At 47.7% G+C, this 14851-nt stretch overlaps 1 protein-coding gene across 2 annotated transcripts in view; it reads left to right on the top strand.

Moving 5' to 3' along the window:
• The window catches only part of LOC136019248 (vascular endothelial growth factor receptor kdr-like), a 124717-nt gene that overhangs the window by 28650 nt on the left and 81216 nt on the right, over positions 1-14851 (top strand). For both annotated transcript variants that reach the window (XM_065689218.1, XM_065689220.1), the window contains exons 2-3: positions 5141-5237; positions 9015-9226. In XM_065689218.1, coding sequence (XP_065545290.1) covers positions 5141-5237; positions 9015-9226 — 309 coding nt within the window. The remainder of the gene's footprint in view (positions 1-5140; positions 5238-9014; positions 9227-14851) is intronic.

Raw genomic sequence — 14851 nt, 5'->3', positions numbered from 1 at the left:
TGACCCAGGGGGTTGTAAGCACTGAGGTGGCCTTGCTGAAGGGTTTCTGCTGATTCCAGGAGGAAACCAGAGTGAGCCGGTGCCACTTCATCAGGAAGTGCTGATGCATCTATGGGTGAGGAAAAGCTTTGTGGGAACAAATCCCAAGAGCAGGGTCAATGTCTTATCTTATCTTTAAACACTTGCTCTACTGAGCAGTTGGTTTTGCTGTGCTGTGTTGATGTCTCCTCCCCTGGAGACTAAGATTTAATTTTCGGTTGTCACTGGGATCATTTACACCCAAACTTCTGTCTCTGGCTGAGCTACACAAGCTCCTATTTGTGGCAGGCAGAGGAGAAGGGCTGTGAACTGCTCCCCTTTCCCATGAGTCAGCTAAACAAATACTGGTTTCTCTGGCTTGGAAAACCAGAGAGAACATGAAGCCTATTGCTCTGCCAGCAGATACTCTTGGGTTAACACGAGCATTCAAATAGTCTGAAAGAATCTGAGCCATCTCTCTGGACGAGATGGTGATTGCTCATTGAATGTTGGATGAACTTCTGCAGCTTCTGTAGAGATGGAAGCTCTGCCTTTGGCCTACGTGTTGCTCATTCTGTGCCCACACAGACCATTTCCATTGCAGGACCACTCTGGGGATTCCTGCTTGTTTCTAGGTGGCTCACAGAAGTGTCTCCAATGGACTGCCAGCAACACGCAAACCAGTTTTTAAATGTGGTATATGCCTCTTCCCTCCTCCTGCTAAAATCAGCTCTCAGACTCTGCATTCCAGTCCTTTCTAATGGGATCTGATGTGTCCTAGGGCCCAGATCTATGCAGAAGAGGAACTTTACACACATGTATAGTCCCTGGAGTTCAACCATGTGCAAACAGCTGTTTGTGAGCCCAAGTCCCTGCGGAGTTAGACTAACCTGCTTCATTCAGCTGTCAACACAGTCATCTCTGGTTTGCCTTGCAATTATTTCTTTGCCATATGATGCAGAGGTCAGGTGCTCTTTGATACTGTTCCTTCAGCTTTTCCCTCCTCCACGCACTGCACTGCCCAAAAGGGGTATGTGGATCCCTTACTCAGATATACTGATGTTAGCTGTCGCTGCGCATGACACCTTCAATCTCACAAGCATTTGTAAGTGCTCCCTTGGGGATAGCCACTGGGTAGTTACAGTGCCTGAAGGATGCTTGAAGGAAGACTGCTACAATAAGCAACAGAGATTAAAAACAGTTTTTATCTGCGTGCACTGATGGTCCCAGCATGAACAAAAAGGCATTCGCTTAGTGTGGGAGGGATCTCCTTCAGCCAAGTGAGATACACTTAGAAATCATCTGACAGAGGTGAGCGAGGTCACACATTACCCTCTGCCTGGGGACCCTCCCATGTTTAATGTTGGCTGTGCTGCTACATCAGATTATCCCAGGAAAAGCAGTTTTCAGTATACTTTTCTTCCCTGGACAATGTATCAGCCTTTCACATCTCGCTCCCAAGGATTTGTGTGGTTGTGCTGTGTTTGGGGTTTTCACTGTCAACAGCAGAATGTTAAAGTCCAAACTGAAGGTAAAAACAAACTCTCAGCAAAAGAAACGGTGCAGAGAGGCTTTGGACAGGAGGTCTGTCCTGACTTGAGGCTCTTTCTAGGGGCTGTCTTTAGCCTAGTGATGCTCTTACATCTTGCTGTAGTCAACTTGTGTTGGCAAGAAGTGGAGCAGGAACCTCATATCAGGTGCTCCATGTCACTTCCCAGAGGAGCCTGGCTTTCTCCCTTGGTTTACAGAGGGGATGCTGTGTTAAGACCTGTTTGAAGCTCTGCAGGAGGCAACTTAACCTGAACCATTCCAGAAGTTGCCCAGAGAAGCTGTGGCTGCCCCATCCCTGGCAGTGTTCAAGGCCAGGCTGGACGGGGCTTGGAGCAACCTGCTCTAGTGGAAGGTGTCTGGGCCCATGGCAGAGGGTTGGAATCAGATGAGCTTTAAAGTCTCTCCAACACGAACCAGTTTGTGATCTAAGGAAGGATGCTGGTTCCTCACCCCGACCAAAAAGCAGTGTTAGCTTCACAGAGAAATGGCAGGCATAGCCATGGGACCAGAGCTGTTTCTCGGGCCTTCACACATGGAAGCTGCCTGTTCACCTGCAGGGCTTTGCTATGGTAATGACAAGGCTGGCACGAGTATTTGGTTTTAATTTTATGACCCCTGTAGCTGTAAAGCAGGCCCAGAATTATTTAGCAGAGAAAAGGAGGGTGTTAGTTTAGGCCTGGACATCGTAATTGGAGATGTGCAACCAAAGCACGTTAGCTTCAGCAAGGGTGTGCACCACCAGTCATGGTACAGCATGCCTGCTCTCCCTGCAGGAAGCTGTGTGCAGCATCCTAACGCCTTCCAAAAGCCATGAGCTCCTTAAATATATAAACCAAATACAAAAGTGGAGTAGGTCCTTTTCCTCACATCCAACATGTCCCATGGCAAACATGTCCTGTGCTTTGCCCCCCAAAAATGAAGCCTAACTCTAAAGGGACCAGGGAAGGTTAAAAACATGAGGCACCGTCCTGCCAGTCCTGGCACTGAGGTGTCCTGATGCAGCCCAGCCAAACCTTTTTCCTCATTGCTCTCCCAGTTTTGCCCTCAAACCTGATTTTTCCAGCCCTGCTATTCCAGAAAGGGCACAGGCTGTGTTTACATAAACCCTTTGTCACCTGGCAGCAGCCACCAAATGTGTGTGTGGCAGAGGCATTTCCCCTCCTGTCCTCCATGGGCTAGGAAAGCACTGAAATTACACTTTGCTTATTCTTTTCTTCAGCTCCCAAAGCCAAAATAAACTTCGGGAAAGAAGCAGCTCAGAAGAATAAACAGAATAATTGAAAAATACCTTTTCTTTCAGCAAAAACAGTCTCAAATATTACAAAACCCAAGGACTGCATTTGCTCTCTGGTCCCAACAGCAGCTCAGGTCTGGTGCCAGGCTCCCTAACCCTGCACTCCCGACCCCACCAACAGCACCACACTTGCACAGGAGAGGCAACATTCAGGCCTGTGCAAAGGCCAGCTCGAGACACCAGCTAAGCCCCCCTGAGCCCTAAGAACAACTGCAGGCACAAGAGGAAAGAAAGAAAGGATTATTTCAAACCCCAGGATTTTCTAAGTCGAAGAGGTACCTGGCTGAAGCCACAGCGTGACCATCCCAGAGCAGAGCATGGTGGTGGCTATGTCCTGGGAGAGCCACCCAGGACCCAAACGTGCCTCAGCCAGCAAGTGACACTCGGCAAACACAGCCAAAGCCAGGTTTTGGATAGTTTTTGCAAAGCACAGCAATACAGGAGCTTAACAGACTGAAATCCCTCAGCACCATGAAATTAAATGAGCCAGAGCTCAGCCTATGCGCAGTGAGAATGGTTGTGAAACAGAAGGGGACTCGGAGTACCTGCCTTATAGTGTCTCCTCCTGTGGAATTTGGGGCTTTTCCTATTGATTCTTTGCTAAATGTGGTGCTGCAGCCTGCACGTCACCCTGAATGTGTTTAGGAATAATGGTACATCTTAGAAGAGAGGGGGACTGCAGGGCTGGAACCCACTGGCTGTTCTGCTTCAACAGCACTACATGTAATAACAGTTCTAGGTAGGGCCATGCTAAATAACGTCACACACATCCCCTGGAGGGGTTTGTGTTGCCCAGAGTCCAACTTCTTATTCTGCAAAAGACTTTGGAGATACAGTCATGCAAAACTGGAGGGGACATCTCTGGTGCTGGGGCAATGGCCAGGACTAGGTTAAAGTCTCAGCTAGAGGTCTACAGGAAGGGTCAGGATGCCTTCCAGTGGAGCCCATCACCGTGCTGTCCGGGCAGGAGCCCCTGAGGGAGGGATTCTGTGGTGCTGTGAGATTAGCTGGCCTCCGCTGAGTTACTGATGGGAATTTGAATGGCACATGGGAGAAGCCAGGCTCTCCAAGTGGGAGTGATTCACTCTCCACGCTGAGGGAATATGCCAGGCTAAGAGCATTTTACTTGAATTCAGCAAAAATGAGATGAGAGCTGGGAGGTGGGAAGCAAGAAAATCACTGTTTCATCCAGTTGAAAAGTTAAACCCTAATGTTTCTCTTTTTGGTAGATATGTTACCTTCACTTTTCTGCTGAGAATAATGCCTTTGTTGTTATAAGCCCAGCTAAAGATTTCTGGCTTATCAAGCTCAAGGCAAAGGAGAAGATAGAGATTTGAAAAGCAGGAGGGGGAAGAAAACATACAGCTTTAATGCCAGAGCTTTGGAAATTGAGATACTTATCTAAGTCTGTTTTCTCCTTCCCTTGATTATGTTACTTTGAATTTGGACAAGGAATCAAGCCTGGCCAACTTCATTTCTGTTTCTTCTCAGTTTCACTTTCTGACAATTCTATCATCGTGATGTACACTCAGATATGTGTGAGGACAGCTTCACATCCAGAAGACATTTCTTGGGCCTGGAGATAATGATGAGAGAGACCTTTATCACTACTGTCATTAAAGACTGTTGTCATCAGAGGCCTGACAAACCTTGTCACACCAGCAGTGATGATACGGTCCCAGACCCAGATGTGCAAATGTCCCTGGTACACCCATGTTTGAGGGCCACGCTGCCCTCAAAGCCAGCAGCTCCCTGTTTAGTTCACATGCAGCGTTTGTGGATGGTGCTTTGGAAAAGAGCAGGAGTTTGACTCACTTTTCATACAGCAGATGCTGCACAGCTGTGAGTCAGAGCTGCTCCCCAGAATTATTTTCTCTTCTCTACTCTTACTGATTAAAACATAATGTATGAGCTCTCCCATCAAATGATTTCCTAAAGACCTGGCTCCTTCCGTCCTTCTATGGGGGTAAAATCCTTTTGAAAGCAATCTGTTCTCCTCTATCTGCAATAACTCAAAAAGCCAGGTCTAAATAAAGTGAGAGAAAGACTACTGGCAAAAATGCAGGTGCTCAGCGTTAGAAAACAGATACATAAAGGAAACTACAAACCAAGGGAATCTCACACTAACTCCACACTCAACTGAATTACATCAGTATGAAGCAATCACTGTTTGGGCCTCCGAATTAGGAACTATTTCCAAAACAGAAAGCTGCCTGCGCTGTATTGTGCCTGTTTTAATGTTCTGTCTAATGATGGTTTCCTCTTCATTTGGGTCAGGTCTGGCTGAGGAAGAATCTTTTGAGAAACCAACGCTAAGCATTGCCAAAGACCACATTGTCATCCTACCAGGAGACACCCTGAAGATAAAATGCAGGTAAGGACTGCTCCAGTGATGCTGGATTTCCTTTGTTGTACTGATTACCTCGGCACAGGATAGCTTCTGGGTAGGATGGATGCTGCATAGCCAGCTGGGGACCAGTGCTGTTCATGTATTTCTCCATGAGGAAGATTTGATGGTCTCTAATAGAGCAGGGAGGAAAGTTTCATGTTGTAAAAGGGGCCCAGGCAACATCCTAAGTCAGCACATGGGAAAGCTTATGGAAGGGGGATGTACCATGGTTAAGGACATGGCTGGGAAATCTTCATCTGAAAATAGGTTCAGATTCAGCCACCTTGCAGCTCAAACCTCTCCTTCACTCCCTGACCATAAGTAAATGACAAACAAGATCACCAGGGCATGTCACTACCTCTTTACATGTATAAATGAGCTTAAACTTCCTAACCTCAAATACCATCTAGCTTATGACAGTTAAATAAACAGCAGTTAGTATGTGTACATTCAAAGCCCTGACCTGTTTAAACATAACATGTTCCTTAAATCAGAGATAACCAAGACTAGTAAAAACCAGACTGCTGATACTGTAAATGATGGCAGCTCCTCAGTTCTTGGCACCATGTGTAAAAACAACAAAGAAACAAGTAAAACTGTGGTCATGACGTGCATTTACAGGGAGATGATCCTCTGGAAATGGGGGATACGGGGTTTGGACACAGCTAACTGGCAAATACAGAGTCAGAGCACTTTCTGCTGTGTCAGAACATATATTAACTTGCTTGGTCACAGAGAGGGCTCTGACTGGCGTGTGTGTAGGTGTCACTTGGTCTGAGTGTGACCAATCTGCTAAACCACTGTGAGAGGTGGGGCTTTAATTCCTTCCAAGCATGCTGTAGGAGGGAAGGCTTAAGGTAATACTAACTACCACAGCTTCTGTCACGCATGCACATTATTCTACACCTTCTTGTAAAGTCCCCTTGACCGTAGCCACTACATGGATGGTTTCTTGCAATACAAGTTACTGAAAACAGTATGAAAAAGCAGTGGGAAGGTAAATCTAGGCTGCAGCTTATGCTAACACATGCATCCCTTCTGATTTTTGTCCTGCCTATTTAATTCATTGTTATAATGCAAAGTAAATCGACTCACACTGTATAAATCTGTGATGTCTTCTGGAGTGTAAGGCAGGTTTCCCCCAATACCTCCAGCTAGCCGTGTGGCTTGTGAGGTCAGAACAACCTGACAGTGCTAACTTTAGCTTGGCAAGCAGCATGCATGATGGCAATAAAGTTTAAACAGTCCTTTAAAATCTAGATGCAGCACTTCATAAAACACGCTACATGGGCATGAGCTCGGTGTAGTGCTCCAGGCCAATTCCATCAATACTTTTCAGCAGTTCTGCATCCACTGCCTTTTTAATCTATAGGAACATCCTGTTTTTCTCATACCACCAGATAAATAAATAGGTGAAGACATTATTAGCATTCAGTCCCAAACTGCTTTATGGATGCAAAGTCATAAATCCACATGATGGGTCTGAGAAGCAGAAAAGCAGGCTGGCAGAGGCCTGGAGCACCTCACTTCCTTGACTCAGGTCATGCAAGAGCTGGGAATAGAAGAGATAAATGTGATTTCTGCCCTTGGGGTGCAAGATTCTCTGTACCAGGTCTTCTGTGGGTGTCTGTCATCCTGCCTCCTCTGGCATACTCACAGATGGGCTCTGGACTGGCCTGAAGGTTCCTCTGGAGGCCTTCATACTTCAAGGGAGCATTAGGGCTGTGTGGAGGACAGCAGGAGACAGGAGGCCAAGCAGGTGACACTATGGTTACTCTGTGTGAACATCCCTTCTCCCTTAAACTCCATTCATTTGAGGTTCTTGGCCAGAATTTCCTGATTTTTGGCAGACTGGCCCAAGCTACTGCTGCAACTTCCTTTTGCCAGACTTGTGAAAATCCCAAAGCAATAGCCAAAGCCTTCATCTTCCACCAGGATAAAATAGGGGAGGAAAAAGTAGGCACATGTAAGGAAGCACAAGTGTGTGAAATCCCTGACCTGCTTCTCCAAGCCACTGGTGCAGGTCTCCAGCCCTGACGGACACCAGATTGGATGATGGCAAAGGGGCAAGGACACGATGACACGCTGGGAGTTCACTGCCTGAATTGTTCCATATTCCGGGCCTGAAGTCCCATTTCTTGACCAAAGTGGTCATTACATCAGTAATGACGCCAGTAAGGTAGGGAAAGAACAGCAGGGAGGAACCTCTCCATCTAGGAATCATTTAGTGCTCTGAAGGGCAGGAAGCTGCTGTGACGGAGGAGGTGGGGTTGTCCAAGTCAACAGTGCATCCAAAAAGGAGGGCGAGGCTCTTCACCAGAGAGGATATTCACACTTTTCCCAGTGCTCTTGTTCAGCTCTGTGCTGGGAACAGCCTCAAGAGTCCAGGCCCATGTCCACATCATCATCAGGAAGGCGACAAAAGGATGGGCAGAAACAGGAGCCAAGAGGATGTTTGTTTAAGTGTCACTGAATTTGCTGGCAAACGCCCTCCCTTATTGCACCTACTGCACCACGACAAAGCCACGGGCACAGGAAGAGCAGTTATCAGCTAACTGGAAACTTCACACAGTTTGCTTGTTAGATGTGTTTGGTCCATGTGTCTAGACCGGATTTCTCCCCGGCCACACTCAGCTGGGGAAATCCAGAGGTTCTTAGTCCTTCCTCAGCTCAGCAAACGCCATAGGGTCGAAGGGAATTCACTGAGTGAGAAGGGGTGAGTCAAGTCGCTGCCCACCTCTGCTGTCACAGACACAACTGCCTCCTAATGCTAACTTCTCCCCCAGAAAAATCCATGGACAATTACCCCCACACCACACCAGTTTCCACACTGACCACCAACACCCAGTCTGGCACCACAAACCATCACCTTCACCTCACACACATGTACTAGTACACCGCCAGAGCCCTCAAGGGCAGCCCAAGCAGAAGAGAGCGCTGAGAGCTCCTACTGCCATGGTGTGTGTGGCCTCATGTTTCTAGTGCAATCAGGGCCTGTTACGAAGCCAACTCTGACCAGTTGAAAGCTCTCTCAAAGTCCTGCAACGTGCTATAAAAAGACCTTGCTTTTTACTGGTGAACTATGCACAACTGCATCTGACATTCACTGTGGTCACAGATAAGACAAGGAGGGCCCGGATGGGTGAGGTGGTGCCTCAGCTGCCCTGCTTGATGTTCTGGCTGCTGTGACAAGGTAAACTGGGGAAAAAAATGTGTCTTGAGCAGATATTCCAAGATCTGTAACGTGATTACTTCCAGCCCCTTCACAGAAATCAACACTGAGACGCTGCTGATTACGCAGGAAAGGCGATGGGAAGTTACATAAATGTCCTCCTCCCTCCAGGCAGCCTTAGAATAAGAAAATATAAGTTAATTTAGCTCTAGCTGAGGACTATGCAAAGTCCTCAGCTTGGAAGAAACATTTAATTTTATCTGGAGCTTTCTAATGTTTGAAGTGGCTAAAATATAGTGTTGTAAAAACAAACTCATGCTCAGGAAGCCTGAAAATGAAGTTTTCCTCCAGGACCGAGCTTGCTACGGTTCCCACAGACTACTTCAGGAATCTCGCTTACTCTGGGGAAGAAGGGGGGGTGATCCACCTTCATGTCTGATGGGTAGAAATGCATACACCCAGCAGCCTCCATCATTCATCAGCAAATGGTGAGAGTAGGAACACTGGGAACACCGGTAAGGGCCAGAAGGATGCCTAAGTTCTATCTGAAGTCATGACTTCAGCTTTAATCCTGGTGCGTTGTGTTACAGGGGAGCACCTTCCGTAAGCTGGCTGTTGAGGGGGGACCAGAAGGAAGACCCTCGGGTGCACATAAGCAGCTGCCGCAACAGCACGAGGCAAAGCTGCAGCATGCTTGTGATGAGGAGAGTCACAGCCAACGACACTGGGTACTTCACCTGCATCCACGATGACTCCCCCACGGATGAGGATCTCATGGCCAGGATTTATGTGTTTGTGAAAGGTAAGAATTTCACTCTGGGTTCTGCTGCAGCTCTTTGCCAATACAAGCTGTGCTCAGGGTGGGATCTGTGCTAGGCAGAACAGCAACCCAGTCCAGGTGCTTCCACAAATCCCACCTCCCACTGGCCCAGCACTGGCTTTGACATGCTGAAGAGGCTGGATATATTTGGATTTTCATGCCAGCTGGATTCACAGGGACACAGATGTGAGAACCAGAAATTGCGTATCTCATTCAATTCCAGGACTTGAAAACTAGATTGTCCCATCTAGTTTTGTGTTCCAAATAACGGATACACTGATTTCTTTAAACCTCTTGTCCTTTTCTTTCCCTTTTATGACTAAATTCTTTATCCTAAAGGGTTTTGTTATCTCAGTGCTTTTCCTAAGATTCATCCTGAATACCCAAGTCCTCTCTCTTTCCATTCCTCTCCAGGCATGAAACTCCCCAACAACATTCTTTGTAATTCCTCTCTCCTACACATTTGTATGCAGCTTTGTCCCTCTGTGAGACACACTTAGCAAAGCTCGATGACTGCATTAGACGTATTTTATTGTACAAAATAGCCCATTGCTCATTTTTGTTCTCTCTGAGCTGCCTCTGCCCCATGTGTCAGAATCACTGAGTTCAGATGAAATACCAAATGGAAGCAGAAACATCAGAGGAGCATGGTCCTCTGTGGTTAGGTGAATATATCATATTGAACAGCCATTTCAGTAATACAGATTCTTGTTAGAAGAATATTGCCCCAAAATGCTGGTAGTTTTTTTCAGTTCTACTTGACAAATGCATTACTAAGCCACTGAATCATGTTGGAGCTTCCAAGCTGAAATTGTTGAGTAGTCAGATAAAGGAGCTGACTCCTAGTGTTGTGAATAGGGGATGACATTGGTGCTGAGTAGGCTCAGTAGTCAGTTGCCCACAAATACTCATGAAACGGAATGACTTCATTTTTCTAGTAAATGTGATTCTTTGATTCCTCTTCCTAAAACAAATGCTAGAGAGGCAGTGAGTTTGATACGATTTCAATAGTTCAGCAAACTTGCAGAAAACACATACCTGCTGGGCAGCTCTGGTGTCCTCAACATAAAAAGGACATGGAACTGTTGGAACAAGTCCAGAGGAGGCCATGAGGATGATCAGGGGCTGGAGCACCTCCTGTATGAAGACAGGCTGAGGAAGTTGAGGCTGTTCAGCCTGGAGAAGAGAAGGCTGCGTGGAGACCTCATAGCAGCCTTCCAGTACCTGAAGGGGGCCTATAGGGATGCTGGGGAGGGACTCTTCGTCAGGGACTGTAGTGACAGGACAAGGGGTAATGGGTTAAAACTTAAACAGGGGAAGTTTAGATTGGATATAAGGAAGAAGTTCTTTCCTGTTAGGGTGGTGAGGCACTGGAATGGGTTGCCCAGGGAAGTTGTGAATGCTCCATCCCTGGCAGTGTTCAAGGCCAGGTTGGATGAAGCCTTGGGTGAGATGGTTTAGTGTGAGGTGTCCCTGCCCATGGCAGGGGGGGTTGGAACTGGATGATCTTGAGGTCCTTTCCAACCCTAACTATTCTATGATTCTATGATATTGGTAAGGATGGTGACACCCCTCAAGGTGTGACTTCCATCGCCAGGGGCCCATGATCTGCCCACACAGCTAAACCGGGTGAGCACCCCTGTTTGGTTCATGGGGGTGTTATTTTCCTGTCTCTTTTAGTCTGCTGAAAACTGCCCTCTTCCACCCTCATCCTACTTTCCCAGTGAGTCTTCCTCTTATCGGAAAGTACCTTTCTGGTGCTACTTGGTAGTTCCTGCAGTCATTTCTTTCTTAAATCCCTTTTTATTTCCTTTTTCTGATTTTCTCCTGTTGCTCTAAGCCCTGGTTGCTTCGTCCACCCCACGTCCACTCTTGTGCTGAGCTGTTTCCTTTTCTCATTACACACCGCTCAGATGCCCTACATCTCGTATTGTTAACTCAGCCCAGTACCTATGCTGCAGGAAACAGTGCACTGAAAACTCCATTCTCTCTCCTAATTCATGCCCTGGCTGCCTACCCAGGCCTTCATCATCCTAAGGCTGGAGCACGTGCAGGAAATGTTATGGCTCTTTTGGGACTGCCTGAGGATTTTCTCTAAGAAAACATCTCACGTTATGAAACACTTGTCAGGGATGCACTCGGAACAGGGCTAAGCTGAAAGAAATGGCAGGATGTCCTCTGGCTTGAGCCTGCAGTGCCAAGGTCCCCCTGGAAAACAGCACTGCTTGGCTCTTGTCTCTCAATCACCCTTCAAGATTGGCCTTACTCGGATGCAAGTTCATTGTGTCATATGCCCTCCCTGCTCCAAAAGATCTTACTCACAGATTCATAGAATCACTCATAGAATCACAGAACAGTTTGGGTTGGAAGAGACCTTCAAGCTCATCCAGTTCCAACCCCCTGCAATGAGCAGAGACATCTTCAACCAGATCAGCTTGCTCAGAACCACATCCAGCCTGGCCTCCTGGGGTGCTGCATCCACCACCTCTCTGGGCAGCCTGTGCCAGGATTTCACCACCCTCACTACAAAACATTTCTTGCTCACATTTAGCCTGAATCTCCCCCCATTTAGTTTAAACCCATCACTCCTCATCCTATCGCAACAGGCCCTGATTAAAAGTCTCTTCCCATCTTACAGGCCCCTTCTAAGTACTGAAAGGCCACAATACAGCCTTCCTGGTCTTCTCCAGGCTGAACAACCCCAACTCTCTCAGTCGTTCCTCACAGGAGAGGTGCTCCATCCCTCTGATCTTTTCTGTGCCCCTCCTGTGCTTTAAAAGTTACTGAAGGAGAAGTAGGTAGAAAACAAACCAGCTTGTACTACACATTCCATGGGTGAAGCAGAGCAAGAGGCAAGTCAGCAGGGATCCCTTGCATCCAGGTCCTAGCTGTTCCAATCCCAAGCTGTTCCATCCCCAGGCGGATGCAAGTGCCTGCTGGGATCTGGCTGCCAGGCTAAGGAAGCTGCCTGGCCTCTGTGAAATTAAGCTATTTATACCTTGGCATGGATGCTGCACTCAAGGCATGCTCTTCCATTCAACTCCTGTGTATGTTTGTTGAAAGCCAGTGGGCTCTTTCAGGGACAAGAAAGCTGTTCTTCACTCCACTTAACAATGTAGAGTTAAGCAAGGCATTCAGAACCTACCTATGATTTTCTTCCCTATTTAAACATGCCTTCTTAAGGAAAGTGCTCTGATGCCTGGACATCACTGAGAAACCCATCAGTTGTATCCAAGCAAAGAAACTCTCAGTTGCCAGAGTGCCAGACCAGGGTGAGGTCCAAAAGCCACCTCACCAGACGTCTTGTGAGAGAGCAAGTGCCCAGCAGTGTTTATGAGCCTGAGCCAGATGGAGTGAGAAAATGTAGAGCCAGACCCTGAAGGCTGGAGATTCCTCTGAGGTTACGAGCCATTATTGCCAAAAAAGGAAGGGGAATGGTATTTTTCCCTTCATTCCTGGCTTGCTGCTTGACACCGAAATGAGAACATGATTGTATCGGAAGCGCTGCTTATGGGCTATTATTTCCTGTGCTCACTTCTGTTTTTACAGCCTCCCTGGTGGAGCTTCTAAACTCTGTCAGGACCTGGCATTCAGCAGCTCTCCCCTCGGTGCAATTGAGCTGTGACCCTGCACATCAGCCCCATCATGAGGGACCCGAAGGTGGCAGGGTCAGCCTCCATGCACCAGCCGTCTGGGGGGAGAACTCAGGCTCTAATCCTGACTAATTGTTCCCGGGGCTTTTTCTGCTTCCCACTGCAGCTGCAAGTCCCAAGGATCATAATTAAAGAGCAAGACAACCCCCTTCTCCCACTGCCCATCTCCTTGCTGGAAATACAAAGCAGCTTTGGGCTGAACAGAACTAGCTGGGTGGTTTTTAACTGCCTGGTTAGCTTCATTGCAACTTGATGGGATAATCTCTGCAGGGAAAGGCTGAATGGGAAGAGCAGCCTAGGAACTCTCTGGTGGCTGCTGTCAGAGAACAGGGAGAATGGGGGAAGCCCACCCTCCATCCGCAGAGTATCCTGTCTCTGCTGAGCCAGCTCTCCACCAGTAAAGTCAAGTCAGAAAGTCTCGCGGGGACGGCACTCCCACTGCAAACCTTCCCAAGCCAGCTCACCAGTGTCATTTGCTTCTGGCTCTCTTCTGCAATCACCCTTCCCTACCAAACAGATACTTCCCTGCGACGAACATCTTCATCTACCTCAGCCTTTGGGATCTCTGTCCAGCAAAGGGCAGGCTGTCCATTCTGTGTTAAAATACAGAAAGCCTCTCTGGAGTGTTTCCGAGGACACACAAAATCCAACATGGCTTAGAGAAGGAGGCAAAAGAGACAAATCAAGGAAAGATTCACTTCACCTTCCCAAAGGGCCCTCCCAGCCCCCAGCCTAGAGAGAAGTCAGGACTTGCAGCTCTCAGCTATTTGAAATACTGTTATATCAGCCGAGCAACTGTCTTTAAGTGTGATAGTCCTCAGGGTGTCTGCAGGAAGAGCTCTGCACCAGCTGAAAGGCAGCCTCAGCTTTTGCAGTGGTTTCCCCTTGCAGCCCTCAGCTCTATGCAGCAGTGAGGAATTTGCTATCCCTCTTTGTACCACTCAGGCAATGCACCAGGAGGAAGGAGCATGAGCTCAATTCTGCTTTGCTTCCCTCCATCAGCACATGTCCTGTTAAGGCCATTCTGAAGGAAAAGGGGGATGTGTCCAAGCATCTTGTTCTGTTGGAGCATGCATCTCTCGCATGCTCCCAGGGAAGGTTATGAGCTCTCCCAGCCACCCCCAGCGAAGGGTATGAGCTCTCCCTTGCTATTGCAAAGGATGGTGAGGAGAGGTGGTACAAGTGCTGCAGCAGGACAAAGTGTCACATCAACCACAGTCTCTTCTTTATCAAACTACAGCCCAGAGATGTGAAGCTCCATCTTCTTCATCCCTTCCCCACCAAGAGCAATCTAAAGAGGATGGAAGTACATGAAAGCACCCCTCACATGAGATCATGTTTTGGTTGTGATGTTCTTTGAAGCTGATTCCTGCCTCCTTAATTCTCTTGACAGTTCACAGAGATAACGTGAACGTGAGAAGCAGAATTGCAGGGCCAGGGTGACAGCCCTGACTTGGCTTTGGCTTGTCTTCCAGAAGATATTACCAGTGAGGACAGGGCTGGAGCTGCATTCCTTCTTTCTTTCACACTGGAGACACTGAGACAGCTACACTTGCTGCCAGACACTCAGCAAGCTGAGATAGGCAAATGCTGTGCTGTCTGCTGGGTGCAGAGCCCACCAGATAAGCCCCCTGTCTCAGACTGGTGGAAGCGTTTGGCACCATAACCTAGTTAACAGTGTTTAGGGACACAGGAGATGGAAACACAGGCTGTGTCACTGTGCAGAACCCTCGCTATTGCTCCGCAAGTATTAGGGCTTTATCCAAGTGAAAAGAAAGATGTTTTCAGTACTGAAACAAGACATTCAGTATCTTCAAATCATATCCTAGAGGGTCACTTGTAAGTGGAAGATACGATGTTGAGCGAGCAGCATAAGTTCCTGGCACTAAGTCACTCGACAGCCCAGCAGGAAGAGGTAACAATCCCCTTGCTCATTGATAAAGAATTTCTAAAT

Source organism: Lathamus discolor, chromosome 9 (assembly GCF_037157495.1).
Source record: "Lathamus discolor isolate bLatDis1 chromosome 9, bLatDis1.hap1, whole genome shotgun sequence".
NCBI lineage: Eukaryota > Metazoa > Chordata > Aves > Psittaciformes > Psittacidae > Lathamus > Lathamus discolor.
Note: the sequence above shows the minus strand (reverse complement) of the source record. Positions and strands in the feature narration are given on the sequence as shown.